A 20,228-nucleotide genomic window follows, 5' to 3' on the forward strand; every position below is an offset into this window, starting at 1 on the left:
ATGCTTGCTTTGGGTTTGCTTTTCTTTTTTTTTTTTCCTCCTAGTTTTTTAAAGGTTAGAAGCTGAGGCCATCAGTTTGAGATATTTCTTCTTTCCTAAATAGGTGTTTAGTGCTAATAAATTTCCCTTTAGCCCTGCTTTAGCTGTGCCCCACAGACTGATTATAGACGGTTTCGTGTGTGTGTGCGAACGCACATGTGTACACACACACGTGCATTTTGGATTATAAATTTAAGCTCATCTTCAGCAGGATAGTCCTGTGCTTCTTTGGCTTCTGGGGTTGAGGCCATATCCCTCCTGAGATATCTTTTGCTTTTGGAAGTTATTCCAGGATTATCATTGGCTAAAGACCACTTTTTATCTTAATTCCTAATTTCGATAGTTCTTGGGTCAAATATATAGTTTAATTTAAACCAAAAACCCATATGGCAATGGGCCCAAGGTTTAGAATTCTCAGAGGAGACTATTTCCTTACTAGAGACAAGGCTGAGCCACTAGTAACTTTGTCATTTCCCTGCACTGTTATGAGAAATTTTACTTTCCTTAATCTACCTTTTCTCTAAGGATGTAGCCTTTCTAGAGTCCCACGTCTAATAGGGATCTCAGTTCCATTGCCCTGTGTCATGTGAGTCCAAGGCATCATCAACTGTTTCTATATGAAAGTTAATAATCTAAACCACTTGCTTACTCAACCTGGAGTTATTCTCTCTTGGTTCTCCTCCTTTCTGGCTGTTTTTTTTTTTTAAATAAATTTATTTATTTATTTAATTTTTGGCTGCGTTGGGTCTTCGTTGCTGTGCGTGGGCTTTCTCAAGTTGTGGCGAGCAGGGGCTACTCTTCGTTGTGCTGCGTGGGATTCTCATTGTGGTGGCTTCTCTTGTTGTGGAGCACAGGCTCTAGGTGCGCGGGCTTCAGTAGTTGCAGCACGCAGGCTCAGTAGTTGTGGCTCGCGGCCTCTAGAGCGCAGGCTCAGTAGTTGTGGCGCACTGGCTTAGTTGCTCTGCGGCATGTGGGATCTTCCTGAACTAGGCCTCAAACCCATGTCCCCGGCATTGGCAGGTGGATTCTTAACCACTGTGCCACCAGGGAAGTCCCCGTCTGGCTGTTTTTAATAAGACTTTCTCTTTATAACATGTTTTCAGCAATTTGATTATAATGTGCCTTTGGTGATTTTATTTTATTTTATTTTTTTACCCCCACTTAGATTTGCTCACTTCCTTGGATATGTTTATAGTTTCTATCAAATTTGGAAAATATTTAGCTTTTATAAAAGTTTTTTCTGCCATTCGTTTTTGTAGGACTCCAGTTACACATTTGTTATGCTGCTTGATATTGTCCCTCAGTTCATAAGTTCTCTATTCTTTTTTTACTCTCTGGCCTTCATTTTAGATAGCTTTTATTGCTATGTCTTCAGTTTCACTAATCCTTTCATCTGTATGTCTAATCTGCTCTTAATCCTATCTAGTGCATTTTTCATTTCAGGTATTTTATTTTTCAATTGTAAAATTTGATTCAGGTTTTCCCTTTCTCTGCTTATAATGCTAATGCTTTTCTCTACCTTCCTGAACAAATGGAATATATTTATAGAATATATTCATAGGCTGAATGGATTCAAAGGCTGAATCAAGAAGATAGAGTTTTTATAAATTCTAGTTGCCTTGGCCTCTTCAGACTCTAAAAATTATAGTTGCTTTGGTCTCTCCAAACTCTGAACTCTATCTTCATGACTCAGCAAAACCCATGAGTTCTGTTTATATTCTACCTCCCTGGTTTACAGCCTGAAAATTCCCTTAAGTGGTGGGCTAGTGCATTCATTAATAGGGTTCAACTCATTTACTTCTCTTGTGGATTGCTGTCCTATATTGCTTGTTGTTCAGTGTCTAAAATTTGTTGTTTTATATATTTTGTCCGGTTTTCTGGTTGTTTAAGATGGGATAGTAAATCTGGTTGGTCTCTGTTGTTCTTTCATGGTCAAAGTGCTTTTTTTTTGGTTAAGATAATTCTGATCATCAAGTTAGAGCAGTTCTTCACTTTGGTTAATTAGCAAACACATATTTTTGTTCTGTAACTATGAGCGGAATATATAGTGGAAAAAGGATAAATTTTCACTTTTGTATTATATTGTTTCAAAGATTTATTTAAGGAGTCTTTCTTTGTATTTTAGAGGCAAAACGGACAAGTCGGTTTTTAAGTGGCATTATCAACTTTATTCACTTCAGAGAAGCATGCCGTGAGACATACATGGAGTTTCTTTGGCAATATGTAAGATTTAAGTGTATTTTTTGGGTCACATACCAGATCAATAACATCATTTGTGCACCACTAATCTATTTTGAAATGGTTGTCACAGATACCTAATTGTTTTATGGCCATTAGAATTAAATTTACATATCAATATTATATTCATATGAAATTGCAGATTTTAGTAAGCTGATCTCAGAATGAGATTTTCTTCTATATTTGGTATCATTAGGGAGAAGTTGGGGGTTTTTGTTTAAATTTTGTAGCTGAGACTCCTTTTCCTTTATTAGGAAATGTAAGGGAAGAGAATAGTGATAACCCATTCCTTTTCTTTGAAGTTTAATAGATAATGTAGTGTTCTTTAAATAATTGAGATATTTGACGTTTATATTTGCTTTCTAAATAATAGCCTAATTAGGTGTTTTGTTCTGTTTATCATGCTTACTTGACATTGCATTATAAGATTCAGTTCAAGTAAATCACTTTAACAGATAGAAACTCATTTCATCAACAATTTAGGGAATTTGGAAAGATTATGGGTCATCTGTGTGATTTGTTCCCATCTGTCCACAGTTTGAGGGTACCATACTTTTAGAAAAGCACCGGAGTAACACCAGAGAATTAGGCCTTTAGTGACTGAGCTACATTGATAAATATTTCCTTGTACAAATCATGTTCAGCTTATACCACCTAAACATCACATACTCTCCAAAGTGTACAGATATATGTGCCAACACATACAAGCACACGATTTTGTTTGGCTAATTTCACTTCATTTTTTTAAGACATGGCTCAGACATCTATCATTTCTATGAACCCTCTGTGATACACCTTCCCAGACATTGCCCAGGTTGGATAGGTTGTCATTATAATCAGTTCTATGACAAGTTGTTTTGTAGTTTTATATTCGTTTTTCTGACTCATCAAGGAGACTGAACTACTTAAGTCGAGGAACTATAAGTTAGTCTTCTTGGGAATTATTCCTGGTACTTAGCACAGGGCCTGACTGTAGTAAGAACTCAACATTTGTGTGTTGAATAAGTAAAGGAATTCCTAAGTCACTTGTCGTAAATGCCTAATTCTTTCTTAAATTTCTTATTTCTCATGGTGAAATTTGTAGAGTGAGGAAGCATTTTGTAGCCAGTACCGGTAGATATTTTTTTAAACATGTCTCTGATTATGTTGAAAAACACTAATATGAAATTGTTAAAATTGCTTTAATAGAAATCTTCTGTGGACAAAATGCAGCAGTTAAATACTGCACACCAGGAGGCAATAATGAAATTGGAGAGACTTGAGTAAGTAGGAGATTTACAAATAAAATAAATGCAATTTCAAAATGCAAAATGAATGTAAGTAGTATTTTACAGTCTACAGTCTACTTCATCTCTTTTATCTTCCTTATTAAATAGCAGAGTGTTTAAGTTTACCTTTTTTGAAAAAGAAAAACTAGCTTTTCTTCTAACTTTTAGTGCATAATTTACTCTTCTACTTTTTTTTGTTGTTAATGCGTCAGCCAGACATGTTTAAAGCCATTAACTTAGTTACTCTCCTAAATTATATCTAGTGGTATTTATCTTAGTAGGTGAGCAGTAACTGACAGGATTCTCTTTTTTCCTTCAGATCAGTTAATTCTGTTAAAATTTTTATTCCTTCCACAGAGGTTTGCTGTTTTGTTTTGTTTTGTTTTTTGACTCAAAGGTCAAATAGGAGAAGGAATCATTCAAGGGTTATGATTTCTTGGCTTTATATGTATTGATTTTGAACAAAAGGATTTTTTTATTTTTATCCCTTCTAATATGTTGATGTCTTTGGATTTTTCTGTTTCAAGTGAGAGCTCTTTTTTAGCCTGTCCTGGCATAAATTGCCTTTAGAGACAGCAGCAAGCTGAAAAGACTGGGAGTAGGAGGCAGATATTAAAATTTAACATGGTAAATTCACCATAAACCAAGTCAAAAGAGAAATGACAAACTGGAAGAGAATATTTGCAACATATGCAGCAAAGCCTTACTATCTTAATAACAAAGGCCATGTAATATTCTTAATATACCAAGAACTCCTACAAACTGATAGGAAAAAAGATAATGGAAAAATGGGCAAAGGCTATAAACAGGGAATTTACAGAGGATTAAGTACAAATAGTTAATTAAAAATATGTAAAGATCGTTAAACTCAATAACAGTAGAGGAAATGAAAATTAAAGTAACAATTCTATACCATGTTTTAAAAACTAAAGTTGAGAGCATTCATAGGGAAGAGACTGAAACATGTGTAAGTGCTATTAGGAAGGATTAGTAGAGCAGAAGAAATGGGTGATACAGGAGAGAGATGTGAGAAAATGAGAGCCAGAGCAGAGGTGGAGGAATCAGCACTAAAATTAGGAGTGGAGTTAGAAAGGGTAGGTATGTATGCAGCTGAGTCCACACAGAGATTTGGTGGCAGTAAGTTGAAGGAGCTCATCTGATTTTTATTTTCTGTTTGTAGTAGAGGCCAGCCAGGTCATGGATTTTAAATTACTGTCATTTGGAAGAATGAGAACTCATAAACATGAAAGCAGATAGTTTTTTTCATTTAGGTTATTGGAGGGAAGAGACTGTTTTTGGCCTTTCAAGGTTAAGAACTTGATATACGTTATTTTAATTTATTTTGCTGTGTTCAGTTCTGTTCCAGTTGAAGAGCAAGCAGAGTTCAAGCAGCTTTCAGATGATATTCAGGAGCTGCAGCAGTCGCTGAATCAAGAGTTTCGTCAAAAAACGGTATCTGTTGTTGGACACCTTAAACTTTTTTAAAGTTTTTTTGTAGATGTGGAGGAGCTAAGATCACATTGCTTTCAATTACTAAAGAAATGGGGTATATCGCTGTGTCCATTTGTGCACCTTATAACAGATATATACTTCTGTTGTCCAGGTCAAACCATGATTATTTATTGATGTTGTCAAAGGTATATGCTATCTTGTTGACTAGAATTTTTTAAGATTTTTCTGTGTCTAAACCTGATGTTTCCAAACTGTGTGCTGAGGCGCCCTGGATACTGCAGCAAACCCTCAAGTGTGCTTCAGGTTATTTTAAATTTTAAAGGGAAACAACATTCAGCATCTGTCATACACTGCTTGAACTTTTCTAGCTCAAGGTAGTTCACAGTTGCAACATGAACTCACGTTACCTTCCTTTCGTATCTTTGTGAACATGGGTTTTTGGCTTTTGCCATGATAAAAAGCAAGTGCTATGCGAAAATCATCGTGCAACAAGAAATAAGAATTGTCTGTGTCCAGTGATTATAAGATGTGTGAATTTGTGTAGTGCCCAATTTTTGCAGTACATACATCCAATTTGGAAGTAGTTGTGGCTGTTTAAGAATAAAATAAAAATAGTATTTTTCTTTCAATTTGTATGTATTACTTTTTCAAAGGGCTACTAAGTTATTAGGACATAAATACTTATTCAGTTATTTGGATTTAACTACTTAATAAAGGAACTGATAGGTGTTTCTTTTGGCCTTAGGGTCATAATGAACAGAAAGTTTGAGATTATCTGGTCTAATCCATTTAATTCCTGTCCTTTCTTACTTTTATTTTATTAAAAAGCATTGACTAAATTTAAATCTGTTTTGAATCATTATAAAGCAGTTGTTTGCTTCTTTCCCTAGATAGTGCTTCAAGAGGGAAATTCACAAAAGAAGTCAGATATTTCAGAAAAAACCAAGCGTTTGGTAAGCATCTTTTCATTTAACTAGCATTTAAGGTTTGAATCTTTTGTTTGGAGGAGTATTTTAACTGTGTGTTATTATTGTTAAATGTTTCTCTCTTTTTCCCTTAAAGTGAAACTAATTTAACTTTTTACAATTTAAATATAATAGTTGACTATTGTTTTAAAAAATGTGGAAACACAAAAATGTATGACAGAAGTGAAAATCACCTGAAAGCTCACCACGCAATCAGATACATGTCATAGATTACATTTCTCTGTGCAAATATACACATATATGTGTAATTCTACATAAATGATATTACTCTCTACATGTCTCAAACCTGCTTTTTTTTTCATTTTACAGTATAGTGTAAATAGTTATCACGTCAATATATAGCCTCATTATTTTAATAACTGCATATAGTTGTGCATTCTATGTATATACCTTAAATGTAGATTGTTTTAGTGTCCTATTGATAGACATTCACATTGCTTCTAATTTTTTGCTATTGAACAATAGCACATGTGTGTTACACACCTACACATGTACCTGTATATTTGTGCACCAGGCTGCTTTTTATCATACAGTAGATTCCTAAATGTAGGATTTCTGTGTTAAAGGAAATCACACTTAAATTTGGCCCACATTGCCAAACTGTCTTCTAAAAAGATATCAATTTGCACTTCTACCAGTAGAATATGAGAGTATTCTTTTCCCTACATTGTAGTCAGAAGTGGATGTTTTTATTTTTCTTTTTATCTTTGCCATTCTTATAGGGGAAAAAAAAACACCTCATTTTAATTTTGATTTTTTTTTTTTTTTTAGTGACTTAGACCACCTTATTCAGTGATTTGTTGTTATTTCTTACTTCGTGAACTACCTGTATATGTTCCTTGTTTATTTCATTTTTTTTTAAGTCCATGAATTAGAGGTATTAACTCTATTTGTCTTTCAAATTCATCATTTTTTCCTATTGGCAGGTTTATGTATTTATGTAGTAAAATTGATAGGTACAGTGTTCTACATTTGGGTTTAACTCTATACATAGAAAGGCCTATCTCATTCCTCATTTTTTTAATCCCATATTTTCTCTTGTACTTTTATTATTTCCCTATTTTTTTTTGTTTTCTTTAATGAATTTATTTATTTTTGGCTGCGTTGGGTCTTCGTTGCTGCATGTGGGCTTTTCTCTAGTTGCGGCGAGCGGTAGGCTACTCTTCGTTGTGGTGCGCAGGCTTCTCATTGCGGTGGCTTCTCTTGTTTTGGAGCATGGGCTCTAGGCCTGCAGGCTTCAGTAGTTGTGGCTTGCGGGCTCTAGAGCGCAGGCTCCGTAGTTGTGGTGCACGGGCCCAGTTGCTCCGTGGCATGTGAGATCTTCCCGGACCAGGGCTTGAACCCATGTCCCCTGTGTTGGTAGGCGGATTCTTAACCACTGCGCCACCAGGGAAGTCCCCCTGTTATTTTAATGTTTATACTTTATAGCTATCTGAAATTTACTTTGGTATAATATATTCCTTATTTTTCTGTCACTTCTTACTGGCAGATGTTTTCATCAGAGTAATATTGACTATGGTTCAATTTTATTATTCATTTCTCTCTGTCCCATTTAAATCTATATTAAAACAAAATCACTTTGTAGTTAAAATAGCAAATTTAGGCTCTTTGTAGAGGGAAGAAAGTTGATGAAAGTCAATGCTAATGTAAGGAAAATGATCTCTAATTCTGTAGGGCATTAAAAGAGTAGATAATGTGGTGGTGTGCTAAATTCTAAGAAAAAAGTAAATAATATTGTTTCAAACATTCAGTTTTGGCCTCTGAGTTAGTTGATGAAAAGGTAAGAACTTTTTAAAATTTTTTAGTTAGAAATAATTTAGGCAAATTATACAGGCTGTATAGTAATACATTCCTATTGTAAAATACTCCGATAACACACATATGCATATATAAAGAGAGAGAGAGAGAGGCAGAGAGAGAGAGAGACATGAAAGGCCCTCTTCTCTCTGCCAACTGTACCTAGAGGTTACACTTTTCCAGTCCTTTTTCTGTGCCGTTACATGCACAGATATAGGTCTATATAGTCATTTGTTGCTGTTTTGTTGTTCTGTTTTCATAGGAATGGATTTGTGTTATATAAGAGAATTCTCAGATACCCTTCATCTTAATTCCCCCAATGGTTTTAAATTCAGGAGAAGGAAATTTGTTTTAGTTTAGTAACTGTGTACTGAGTACCTTCTCAGTGCTATTACTTTCATTGGGTTCTGGGAAAGCAAAGATAACTGTTCACAATCCCAGGTTGCTCAGTTAATTCAGAAACACATATTAAATACATAGTTATAGTATCACATGTACAATAACTGTTTATAGAAGGAATACAGAGGAAGTAGGAACAGGATTTTCAAGGATTAATAGAAACTCACTTGCAGTACAGGAATGGGATGATGGTACTCAGGAGGACCATACTATCAGAGAGAGATCACTTATAATTGTCCAGACATAAGACTGACTATATTACCAGATTGTAGAGTGTAGTAGGAAGCTGGTGGAAGGTGACACTGGAAGGGAGAGTAAGAGCTACATAATGAAAGATCTTGAATGGTGTGTTAAGGAGCCTGATCTTTGGCCTGCAGACAAAAGTGAGCAATCAAGCAGGGGAGTGATGCGGTCAAAATTTAATTTAACCCCCACTACAACAAACACAGACCCATTTCTTTGTTCTTTTCCATTACCGTAGTGGCTAATCACCAGTTTTATTATTATATCTAACATATAAAAATGTTTTCTCAACAGAATGAACTAAAATTGTCAGTGGTTTCTTTGAAAGAAGTACAAGAGAGTTTGAAAACAAAAATTGTGGATTCTCCAGAGAAGCTTAAGAATTATAAAGAAAAAATGAAAGATACAGTCCAGAAGCTTAAGAATTCCAGAGTGAGTTTCCTTTTTATTTTAATGCTTTTCTCTTTTTCTTTTTAGCAACTCTTGTTTAATTGTGTGTTAATTTTCTGATTTCCAGATTATCTATACATCTCTTCTTCTTAGGCTTTTTGCCCTTGTCTTTAATTTTTAGCTCTTCTCTAAAATGGATGTAGGAAAAGAAGTATAATTTCAAGACATTTGTTTAATTATGCAACAAATTTTTGAGACTTTTGCCCTGGGTGATCAAAACAGAAATGACCTGTCCTCATGAGACTTAGTTACTTTATCTTAAGTGAGAAAGGTGTTAAACAATTTTAAAATCAGTTCTATAATTATAAATTATAATATGTATTATGAAAAAGTATAGGGTGTGCATGTGTAGAGGCAGGAAGTATATGGGAACTCTCTGTACCTTCTGCTTAATTTTGCTATGTACCTAAAACTGCTCTAAAAAATAAAGTCTATTTTTCATAAAGCACCAAAGAGAGAAACAGACAAATAAAAAATAGGTTAGGGTGCTTCAAAATAACATAATGAGAGTAGCCTAGTTTAGTATTGTGGAAATCAAGAGGTGGAGGTGGGAAGGAATGGAAATTTATGTTGACATCTGAAGGATGAACAGAGGTTATATTAATAAATTGATATTGAAAGAGCATTCAAGGCAGAGGGAACAGCATATGCAAATTCTATGAGGTAGTAGTAGAGAGTAAGTTATATTCAAGGAAGAAAGCATGATGTATAAGAAGGAGAATGGCATGAGATGATGATGGAATGGGCAACGGGCAGATTATTCAGGGTGCTGGATTTTACCTTAAAAGCAAGGGCATACCACTGGCTAGTTTAAAAGGGTAGTGTTGGAACATGGTATGATTTAAGTTTAAAAAGATTATGGGTTACTCTGGGAGATGGATTGAGGTATGTGGGACAAAAGTAGAAGTGGGTAGACAATTTAGCATCCTTTATGAGGAAAGGTTTTTAAACTGTTAATTAAAAAGAACATTTCTGGTTTATCTCTAAATTTATTATTCAAGTCATTCCTGATAATTAAGAATTATCACACGGGAATAGACAAAGATTACTAGAACAGAAATGAGAGCTCAGAAATAGATCTGAGTATTTATGAGATCTGTTTATTTAATAAGCAATTCTGATTCAATTGGCAGTTCATCTAGACGAAAAGCAAGTTGGGTCCATACCTTGCACCATTTACAAAAATAATTTTTAATTGGATTGAAAATTTAACAAGTTTAGAAATTTTAGGCGAACACTTGTATTGTCTTGGACTGGGATAGAGTTTTTAAATTAAGATTGGAAACTCCAAAGCTATAGAGAAAAGTAGACGTGTGGAACATATATATAGTGCATATGACAGGTAAAGGGATTATATCCATGATATGCAAAGACACAAAAGAGTATTTACAAATTAGTAGGAAAAAGACAACTTAATGGAAAAATGAGCTGAAATATGATTAAGCATTTCACTGAAGACAAAATCCAACTGGTTAATAAGGTGGGAGGAGAGATAGACTAGTGGGGAAAGGAAAGAAGCCTTTGTATTGTTGCAGTGCTTGTGGTAAACATATGCTCATTTCCTAATTTTAGGAGAAGAATTAATCTTTTTGAAAGAATTAGGTGTAGTAATAGTTACTATACAAATGAATAGGAAGATTATAATTGGTAATATAATTGCCCAGGAATAATCAGGAGTAGTTTGAGTATTAGCAGAAATGAACTCTTTAAAAATTGTTATGAATAACCTTTGGAAGGTACTTCAATGAGTGATTTAGTAAAATTATGGTAGTTTTTCTTTGTTCAAGGATATTTGGCAATTAGGAAGCATAATTATATGTGCTTAGACACATGTCAGTAATAGTGCTTTGCTACTGACCTAGAAACTTAATTGTTCTCTGCTCTTTAGCTTTCAGTATCAAGTACAGAAATTATTTAAGAGCAAACAAATTGACATTACTGCAGTTTCATAAAGGAGACTGCCAACCTGGTTTCTGTGTTTTTTTTCTTTCAAAGCAAGAGGTGATGGAAAAGTATGAAATCTATCGAGACTCTGTTGACTGCCTGCCTTCATGTCAGCTGGAGGTGCAGCTATATCAAAAGAAAATACAGGACCTTGCAGATAATAGGGAAAAATTAACCACTATCTTAAAGGAGGTTTGTATTGCATGGAGTTTTTATGTCTTTATTATGTAATAGTTTACTGTAGTCCCTTGAATTTGCTTTTACTTTCTGTTGCTGTTTTCCTACAGAAAAGCTGGGTCATTCTACATTATAATAGATGTGGCAATGTGTGCTCAAGGATAAAACAGTGTTCTTTTTAAATATAGCAATAGTAGACCCATTTTAACCTTCAGATGAAATGAATAATAAATTAATTAACATAGCATATTACCATGTATATTTTGGGAAAAAGTAATGGAATTTTAAACTTGTTCTGACAGTTGGAAATGATCTTCTAATCAGTAAGCATAAAGTCCCAACTTACTGTCTAACACTGTAGCTAGTATCTATAAAGAGATTTAAAGTTTACGACACAGACCCTGCCCTGAGTGAAGATGGACAGCTAAGGCCAACGTTTTTTAAGTTTCTTAGGCTAGAAACTTGAAAATCCTTTTCACTTCATTAGCCTAATCCAGACTGCCCCCGGGATCACTGACATAGCGTTTAATGAAAGATTTCTTTCTTGAGGGAAGAAGGGGTTGAACGGTGAGTAGCCTGAGATATTCTTTCCCAGCTACACACTTCCCTTATCTCCCATCAAGAGTCAGCACAAAAAAGGATTGAGAGCCACTGCTTTTGTTTCTAGGGTCTACTCTTTCCTCTTTATTCCTGCTACCTTAGTTCAGACCCTCACCCCCTCAACTTAGCTAGTTGGCTGATCTTATTAACGTGTTCCTCTATTCCAATCCTTGCTGATAAAATGACATGAGAAATAACACCTCTTTTGGTGTCAGGTTCTTTCTCAGTATCCCTAGTGCCTTCCTGTTGTCTGTTTCGTTCAGTCTGCATCCTTGTGCTGGGCTTTCGGTGTTTAAACAGTTTTATCACATTTTAAAATTGTATTTTATTACAGCGTATCCTAGAAAATAGTCCTTCATTTTATTTGTAAATCCTAATTGGTTGTATTGACCTTAAATACATCTCATAAAATACAGAGCCTGAACTTGGAGGACAAAATTGAGAGTGATGAGTCAGAACTGAAGAAATTGAAGACTGAAGAAAATTCCTTTAAAAGACTGATGATTGTGAAGAAGGAAAAACTTGCCACAGCACAGTTCAGAATAAATAAGAAGCATGAGGATGTCAAGCAGTACAAACGCACCGTGATTGAGTATGAACTTATTTTAAATTTAATGTATTAGAAAGTAATTAGAAAAACCTAATTCACTTTTTCCCTAAGATTCCAAATCTCCTATAATTTCAAAAAGGTATTCCACTGTTAGGTGGCTAAAACAGATGAGTTAATTATGAATCTCATAATGTTGCTATATCTAGAGTTAGAGATGTTTTAGGTACCAGTTTTTTTTTTTTCTTTTCCTGATATCACAATTCCAAATCCTTTGCACAATTCTTCAGAAGGGTTCTGGTGCTACTGCTTATTTCAGTGCACTTTAGAGACAGTGGTCTAGAGTTGTATTAGAGTGAATCAACTGGTTCATTTTACTGTCCAGCTGGTCTGTAACATAGCATATTTTGAGAAAAAGTCTTATTTTTTTATTCATCTACGAAGTAGTACTTTGCTAAGCATTTTGTCATGGCTGTCGTCATCGTTGTTGTTGGCCAGTATGTTTGGGTGTTTCATTGGTAGAGTCTTCTTCCCATCAGTTCCAAAAATGTGTCTTTAGAATAAATGCCCCAGATATGTCTATGAGATGACACTATTTCAGCCTCTAAAAGGTGTATTAGGATGGTCTGAAGATTTCCTTTGCTCTCCTCATGCAGATGAACCAAAAGTGCAGAACCTGAGGGTTTTAATTTGTTGCTACACGCCTTGCAGGAAAGTTGTGCTGATTCACACTGCTAACAACAGTACATGAGTGAGCACAACTGGGGAGATGTGACTTAAGATCTCCATGTTAAATAACAGCTTTGTGTGGAAGAGCTTACTCTATGCCATGAGCTGAACATAGAGCCACGCTGTGATTCGCGTATTTGCTTTCGTATCTTGAGAAGAGTTTTAGGTGTGTCAGTCAAATACAAACAGTCTCTTTGGAATCAAAATTAGAGTTAAATGCTTGACTGTTTAGATGCTTAAGAGGAATTATAATTTAGCTGTCTCTATTTTCCTTTAGAGATTGCAATAAAGTTCAAGAAAAAAGAGGTGCTGTCTATGAGCGAGTAACCACAATTAATCAAGAAATCCAAAAAATTAAATTTGGAATTCAACAACTAAAAGATGCTGCTGAAAGGGAGAAACTGAAGTCTCAGGTGAGTGTATGTTCATAAGAAATTAATTTCAGATAATCTCACAAGTTTACAATGTAAATTGAAGATTTTGTCAGTTCTCCAGAGTAGAAATTGACCCCTCAGGTCTGTTGCTTTTATTTCCATTTATAGCACCTTTTCCATTACCCTGGGATAGTTTGCATGTATGCAACTATAGTTTGCGTACCTTTTTTTTCCTTGCATACCTTTGCATACCTTTTTTTTCCTTGCCTTTTTTCCCTGTTAGCACCTAGAATCGTGCTTTGCAATGCGAGTAGGTGCTCCATAAAGGTTCTGAATTTTTTTGATACATGAATTTAGATGGTGATTTAAAGTAATGTCTTCTAAAAAAGTTTTGCATTTTTTTCCTGATAAAAGGATCTCAAAAGTATTTCTTATCATCAGTGTTAATGTATTTGAGTTGTTACCGGTATTTTGAGATTTTTTCTTTAATGATAACTTTATCATAATTACCTAAAGTTACTCTGCTTGTTTCAAGTATATTTATTTTATTGTTTCATACACAGTCTCAAGTTTAATGAGGACAGGCATCTTGTCTTCTACATTTTTATCTTCCAAAAAGTCAGTATAGTGCCAAACATAGTATGTTTATTATGTTTATTTCTCTTTTTTTTGTTGACTGCCAAAGACCCAAAAAAGTAGTCTATTCCTGCTACCTTTATCACATCTCATTCTATCCTTAGCCTTTAAAGTTTGTTCAGTGTCCTCAAGATTGTCCCAAACTGCTCTACCAGAGGTCACTAAAAACAGCCCTTTATCATGTAAAATCCCTTGGCCTCTTTTTTTCTCATTCTTCATCTTGCCTACATTGATATCTTATCCTAAACCTCTGAAACCTGAAAGATATTTAAACGTGCTATCATTACCTTTCACCATTCACATTTAATTTGCAAGGATTCTTAATACTACAAGAACCACAGTAGTCAATCCCCTCTCTTGTTCTCAGGAGCTTTTATCCTCTGAAATATTAGATTGTTAGCACGTGCACATGTAAGTGTATATATACATAGTGAGGATTGTCTCAAGGCTACTTTAAAAGGAAGGGAACAAAGAAAAAGAAAATGGCTGGGTTTCCCCTCCCATGGTCTGCCCAGTACACTGTCCTGATTTTTTCTATTCTTCCTTTTCTTTCTACATTCCAACCACTTTTTTTTTTTTTTCTGTCCCTTAACTGGATATCTACCAAGCCTTTGGCCCTCTGTTTATCTCTAGAATGGGGGTTAGAAAGACCTTAGGAGATATTTAATCCTACTTCTTAACCAAATCAAATGAGCAGATATTTATTTGTTATCACATGGTCAGATACAATTAATGAACCAGTTACTAATGTAAGTACCTTTTGTCTATAGGTCATAAAAGGTGCCCGTGCCTGCCTTAAATTCCTTTTAGTTTTGTGCATATATGTCTTGCCAATAACATTTTAAGTTTCTCAACAATAGCAATCTTATTTTTTACCTTAGTATGTCTTGTCAAACCATGCCTAGAATGCTGCCTTATATGTAGTATGCTTTCCATAAATATTTGTAAAATTGGAAAGCCATCTAGCATGCTGTTTCTTAAAATTAGCCATGTAGTAGAACTCAATGAGGAATTTAAAGATGAGCAACCCCCCACGAAAATATATTGAGTTAGAATTACCAGCAGTGGGGCCCATGAGCCTAAATTTTTTAGCATGGCTCTTGAGAACCACTGATGTGTTCTGCTTCATTGTTTTCAATATTACAGAGCTCATCACTACCCAAGCTGTTCTACTAGGACAGCTATAGTTATTAAAATGTTACTTATTTTGAGTTTAAAAATGTTCATTTCTGTACTCTGGTGAACCAAGATCACCTCTCTGGAACAAATCTGTATCCTCTTCTACTGAATAAAACTGTACTTAAGACATTTGAGGGTAAAGATCATGGGTTCTTTCAGCCTTCTCATCCAGGTTAATTAGCCCTAGTTTTCCAGCCTTTCTTTATATAGTTTAATTTTCAGATTCATTATTCTGTTTTCTGTCCTCTCTACTCTGTTTCCTGCTTTTTTTATTCTGTTTAAAATGTAGAACCCAGTACAAAACATAGTCTTCCAAGTAATGGTGTGACCAGCCCCAGAGCACAAGGCTGCTGTTAATGAAGCGTAATATTGGGTTGGATTTTTAACAGCAGCATCTTGCCCTTGGCTCATACTGTGCTTGTGATCAATTAAAGGACCTCTGTCTTTTTCATATGAGGTTCTGCCAACTTAAAATTTTTTCACCACACTTTAATGCAACTAGTTTTTTGAAATTTTAATTCTGGATTTTACTGTTATTTATTTTAGGTTTCATGTTATTTATTTCCACCTTGATTTCCAAAATGTCAAGGTCAGTTTAAATCTCTGTATCATTCACATTAACTATTTCTCATGGCTTAGCATCACCTACAAATTTGACCAGCATGCCTTTTGCTCCAGGGGAGATAAATGTTGAGTAGAACTGGGCCCTTTGCTGTGTTGTATTTCTTCCTTCAGAATGGCATAGAACTACTGATCAAAACTTTGGATACAGTTGTTCAATTTCCTAAGTTGTTCTAACCATACCTTTACCCAGACAACACTGTGGTATCCATTTGTTCCAAAATAGCTTGGGAGAGTCTGTAAGTCCCCTGGTGAAATCAAAATATATTTTGTCAAAGAAGCCTCCTTAACTTACTTCATAATCATCTTTCATGAAAAGGAAAGAAGGCTATGTTAAGATTGCCAAACTGTTCTTTGTGTAATTCTGTTGGACCCTAATGATCATCATATCCTTTTTTTCACTAATTATTCTTTTCCATAGATATTTCATCTCTTCTAGTTTCAATCATCATCTTTATTTAGATAGCTTTCAAAAATCTGTTTCCTGTTCTGTCTTCCTCAACTCTACTCCTTATTTTACCTGCCTGATGGATATTTTCAATGGATTAGCTTATCACAACAAAAATAAACAATTATTAAATTACATTCAACATCTCTAGTGTCTTTCCACTTCCTCACTTTCTCCTTCCCCCTCTGTCTCTCTTTCCCCTTCCCTTTCCCTCTCTCTTTCACTTAGTTTCTTCATATTCTTCAGCGGCATCATCATTTTCAAAATATCACAAAGAATTGCACTTTTGGATTTTCTTTAGATAATCCTGATATCCAATCACCAAGATAATGTCATTGATACTGTTCATAACAACCCCTTTCTAATCATACTTCTATCACATAACTTTCTAATACTCATGAATTCCAGCAAAAACTGGCTATATTTCTTCCTTGACTTAAGATCCTCTTGCATCAAATCTGCCCTGAATCCTAAGTATTGCCAAATTTAACCTGCTAAAATATCACTCTTATTACTACACTTTCTCGTTTAAAACAGGAACTCCCTGTTCTCCTGTAGTTATTCATGCATTTAGTCAGTCATTCAACAAATGGTCTATGCACCTACTAGGTGCCAGCCTTTATATTTGATTCAGGGAGTAAGTATGAACAAGGAAGGCATGATTCCTACCTTCTAGGATTTTTAAAGTTTTGTATCTAAGCTAATCATTTTCATTGTTTAAGGTTTAATGAAAAGTGTATTCTCAATATAACTTTCTCTGGCTCCTTTCAGATATCTTTGATTTCTCTCCTTCTCAAGTACTATAGCATTTTTAGTCTTATTCTGATCTGTGCTGTCCAATGGGGTAGCTACTAGCAACATGTGGCTATTTACATTTACTTTTAAATTAATTAAAATGAAATAAAATTTAAGATTTAGTTTCTTGTTTATACCAGCTCTATTTTAAGTGCTCAGTATCCAGTCTGGTCTGGATTGTATGGTTTTTTCGGGTAGAAAGCATAATTGCATGTTCCATCGTACTGTTGTACTATTTACGGTGCTACTTGTAGAAGGTACTCAGTAATATAGTGGTTGATAAATTAATACAGACTTGGTGGGTAAATGGCTACACTGGCCATAAAATTCCATGGCTGTTATGTCATCTTGAATTTCTCTGATTTGAAAAGTGAGATAACTACCTAGACCAATGCTATCCAAAGAACTTACTGCTGGGAATGTTCTGTACTGCTCAGTACAGTAGCCATTAGGTACACGTAGCTGCTGAGCACTTGAAGTGTGGCCAGTGCAACTGAGGAACATGTAGCTGTTTAAATGTAAATTTAAATAATCACGTGTCCCTAGTGGTTGTCATGTTAGGCACTGTAGAGCTAGAGTTTGAGTTTAAAAATATTTAACTTCAGCCAAGCTATCACAGTAAGACTTACTTATTATTTGAATGAATATGATAAAGTTCCACTTGGATACAGAATTTAATTGGAAATTGAAATATATAGCTTTCATGAGGGCTGTGATCTATTGCTATTAATATCCTGTGACGGTTGGCTTAGAACTTCAAATGTTTGTTTGCTTCTGTGGATGTGCCAGTGGAATTGGGCTTTAATGTTTCATTCATTTATTGTGGCTCTACCTGTAGGATTTGGTTCCTCCTTGAGAATGTAGGTGTTCTCAGGAGAAAATTGTTCCTTTGAGTGTGTTGAAATGGTTGGTTCAGGTATTTACAGATTGTATATCTTTATTTAACCACACTTCATTTTAATAGTTTCTCATGAGTAATGTCTTTCTACCAAATTTATTCAGCTTTCTTTTTGGAATGAATAAATACATATCTCTGTAGAGCCAGGAAATTAAATTGATCTGTGGCTGCTGAAATGTGCTGATTTTTTTTAAAAAATGGTGTTTACATAAGATAGCAACTAATTCACCTTATTTTTCCTACAAGATTTAAGAAATAAAGGTATCAAAAACTTTTGATTTATTTTCCTAATGATTAATATTCCATCATAGTTGTAGTAATTTGATGCCTGATTTAGATCTTGGGAATCTAAATACCCTCTTCTATTTTTGTATTAGGATTTAATGATCTATGTTTAGATTTTGGGAAAATGTTTAGCCTTAAGCTAAACATTTATATTCACTTAATCTAGAGCAGTAGTTCTCAAACTTGCATAGGTGGCAGTCTCTGGAAATAGTGTTGTTCTTTTTTGGAACATTTTGAATCCATACTATATTAAATTATAATCTATATAATTTGCTCAAAATCAGACAGTATCTACACTAGAATTTAAACTAAGATAAATAGTAGCCAAACTGTGGGTTTAAGAAAAGTTTAATGGGAGCAGCATTTAAAATTGAGAACATTTATACCCATTATACCCATTTATTGCTTTTTCCTTCCATTGGAAAAGGCCTGCTATTCTATTTCAGTGGTGAAACACCTTTTATAATCTTTCAGAATACTACTTTTTCTTGTATCAAGGTTTGAGAATTGTTTTGTTTAAGAAAAATCAATAATAAGCGGATCAAAATTGCATTTGATGAGTATGAGATAGAATAAAATGTATGCAAAGTGGTTCATTTATTATTTCATTCAGTCTACAGAAATTGTTTTGTAATTTTTTCTTAATTCTTAACACATCCATATAGGTTTATATGAAAACTCACTATTGCTTATAGTAGGACTGCCTGATCAGTTTGTTAAAACAATTCTAAAAGGTATTCCTATATTTCTCAGTCCTGTAGATTACCTATTAAATCTGTTTACATATCATTTAAATAATGATCAGGGTTAAGTGCAGAGTACAGTAATCTAGGTATTTGCCAAGTAAACCTGAAAAGCTCCAAAGTAAAAATTTTTCTTTGATGATTAAAAATATGTTCTTAATGTCTTGGGATTCAAGCCATTGTTAATGTCTCTGCTTTGTCCTTTCTAAGTAGCCGAGTTTCTGATGCATCTGCACAGCTTAATAAGAGTAGGCATACGAGTGTGTACATGTGCATAGGGTACTTTAGGCTTTAAAATATTATTAATAAATATGAATGAGACTGTTGGAATTCTTGTAACTCATTTTTAGTTTAGGTCGTTGCATGGAATAATTCTTATTATATTTCATTTTCTACTTAGGAAATATTTCTCAGCTTGAAAGCTGCTTTGGAGAAATACCATGAAGGCATTGAAAAGGCAACAGAGGACTGTCACACTAAAATAGATGAGAAAACAGCTGAACTGAAGAAAAAGATGTTCAGAATATCAACCTGATTAACAGAATTAAACGTCTTTTTGTAAATAGCTTGCCAATTTTTAATTTTATATTCGGAAAGGGAATAGTTAAGTTAATGGAAGCATCAAAAGTACCAAATAATGTTGGCTCAGTTATTTTTTATATACTCTCATAGGTTATTATTTTGTAAGATAATGCATTTAATGTAGACTTTTGTGAACTTACAATTAAAATGGCTTGTGCAGCCATTCATGTCTCTACTCTGCTCCTTGTTGTAAGTGGTGGTTGGAGTAAAACAGAAATAATTGCATTTGAAATATATAATGTTTCTCTCTTATTATCATGGCTGGTGCTGCTTTGTTTGTCGACATACAGAGGTATAGTATTATTGAGCCCTGACTTTGCACTAAGCATTGTGGGATCTCATTTGATCTTCACTCAAGCAAATCTAGGTAGACATTTTTGTAACTACTTTATAGATGAAGTAACTATGAAGGTCCTGAGCCAAAATTTGAACCGTGCTCTGTATGAGACTGAGGTCTGGAATGTTTCTACTGTACCACACTTTCTAATGTAATTATTTAAAAGAGAAAGTATGAGTGTGGTAGTCTAATTCTTCACTGATGCCATGGCATTTTTATGAGGAAAATAAGTTACAATGTGCAAACTGCTTAGAACAGTGCCACGGTAGACATATATATGTCTGGTAGACATATGTGTATGTTAAGTATGGTATTTGGAGTTCCAGGTACTTTTCTCTTTGTCAGAAATACTAAAATACTACGGTAAGTAGAGAGTAGGCTTTCAGTGACAGGAAAAGCCTTGGAATAGGAGGAGTGGAAAGAGCTAGGTGTCCAGGGAGGAAGAGTTGGGACAAAAAAAT

The 20,228-nt window shown here is 34.5% G+C and overlaps 1 protein-coding gene across 5 annotated transcripts in view; it reads left to right on the forward strand.

The window, feature by feature from the left end:
- The window catches only part of NUF2 (NUF2 component of NDC80 kinetochore complex), a 29,889-nt gene extending 10,207 nt beyond the window's left edge, over nt 1–19,682 (forward strand). For all 5 annotated transcript variants that reach the window (XM_067728485.1, XM_067728486.1, XM_067728489.1 and 2 more), the window contains 9 exons: nt 2,165–2,262; nt 3,466–3,539; nt 4,901–4,997; nt 5,888–5,950; nt 8,717–8,854; nt 10,868–11,008; nt 12,010–12,185; nt 13,147–13,282; nt 19,249–19,682. In XM_067728485.1, coding sequence (XP_067584586.1) covers nt 2,165–2,262; nt 3,466–3,539; nt 4,901–4,997; nt 5,888–5,950; nt 8,717–8,854; nt 10,868–11,008; nt 12,010–12,185; nt 13,147–13,282; nt 19,249–19,383 — 1,058 coding nt within the window. In that variant the 3' untranslated portion in view covers nt 19,384–19,682. The remainder of the gene's footprint in view (nt 1–2,164; nt 2,263–3,465; nt 3,540–4,900; nt 4,998–5,887; nt 5,951–8,716; nt 8,855–10,867; nt 11,009–12,009; nt 12,186–13,146; nt 13,283–19,248) is intronic.
- Nucleotides 19,683–20,228: the final 546 nt, after the last annotated feature.

Source organism: Pseudorca crassidens, chromosome 2 (assembly GCF_039906515.1).
Source record: "Pseudorca crassidens isolate mPseCra1 chromosome 2, mPseCra1.hap1, whole genome shotgun sequence".
In the NCBI taxonomy this organism is placed as follows: Eukaryota; Metazoa; Chordata; class Mammalia; order Artiodactyla; family Delphinidae; genus Pseudorca; species Pseudorca crassidens.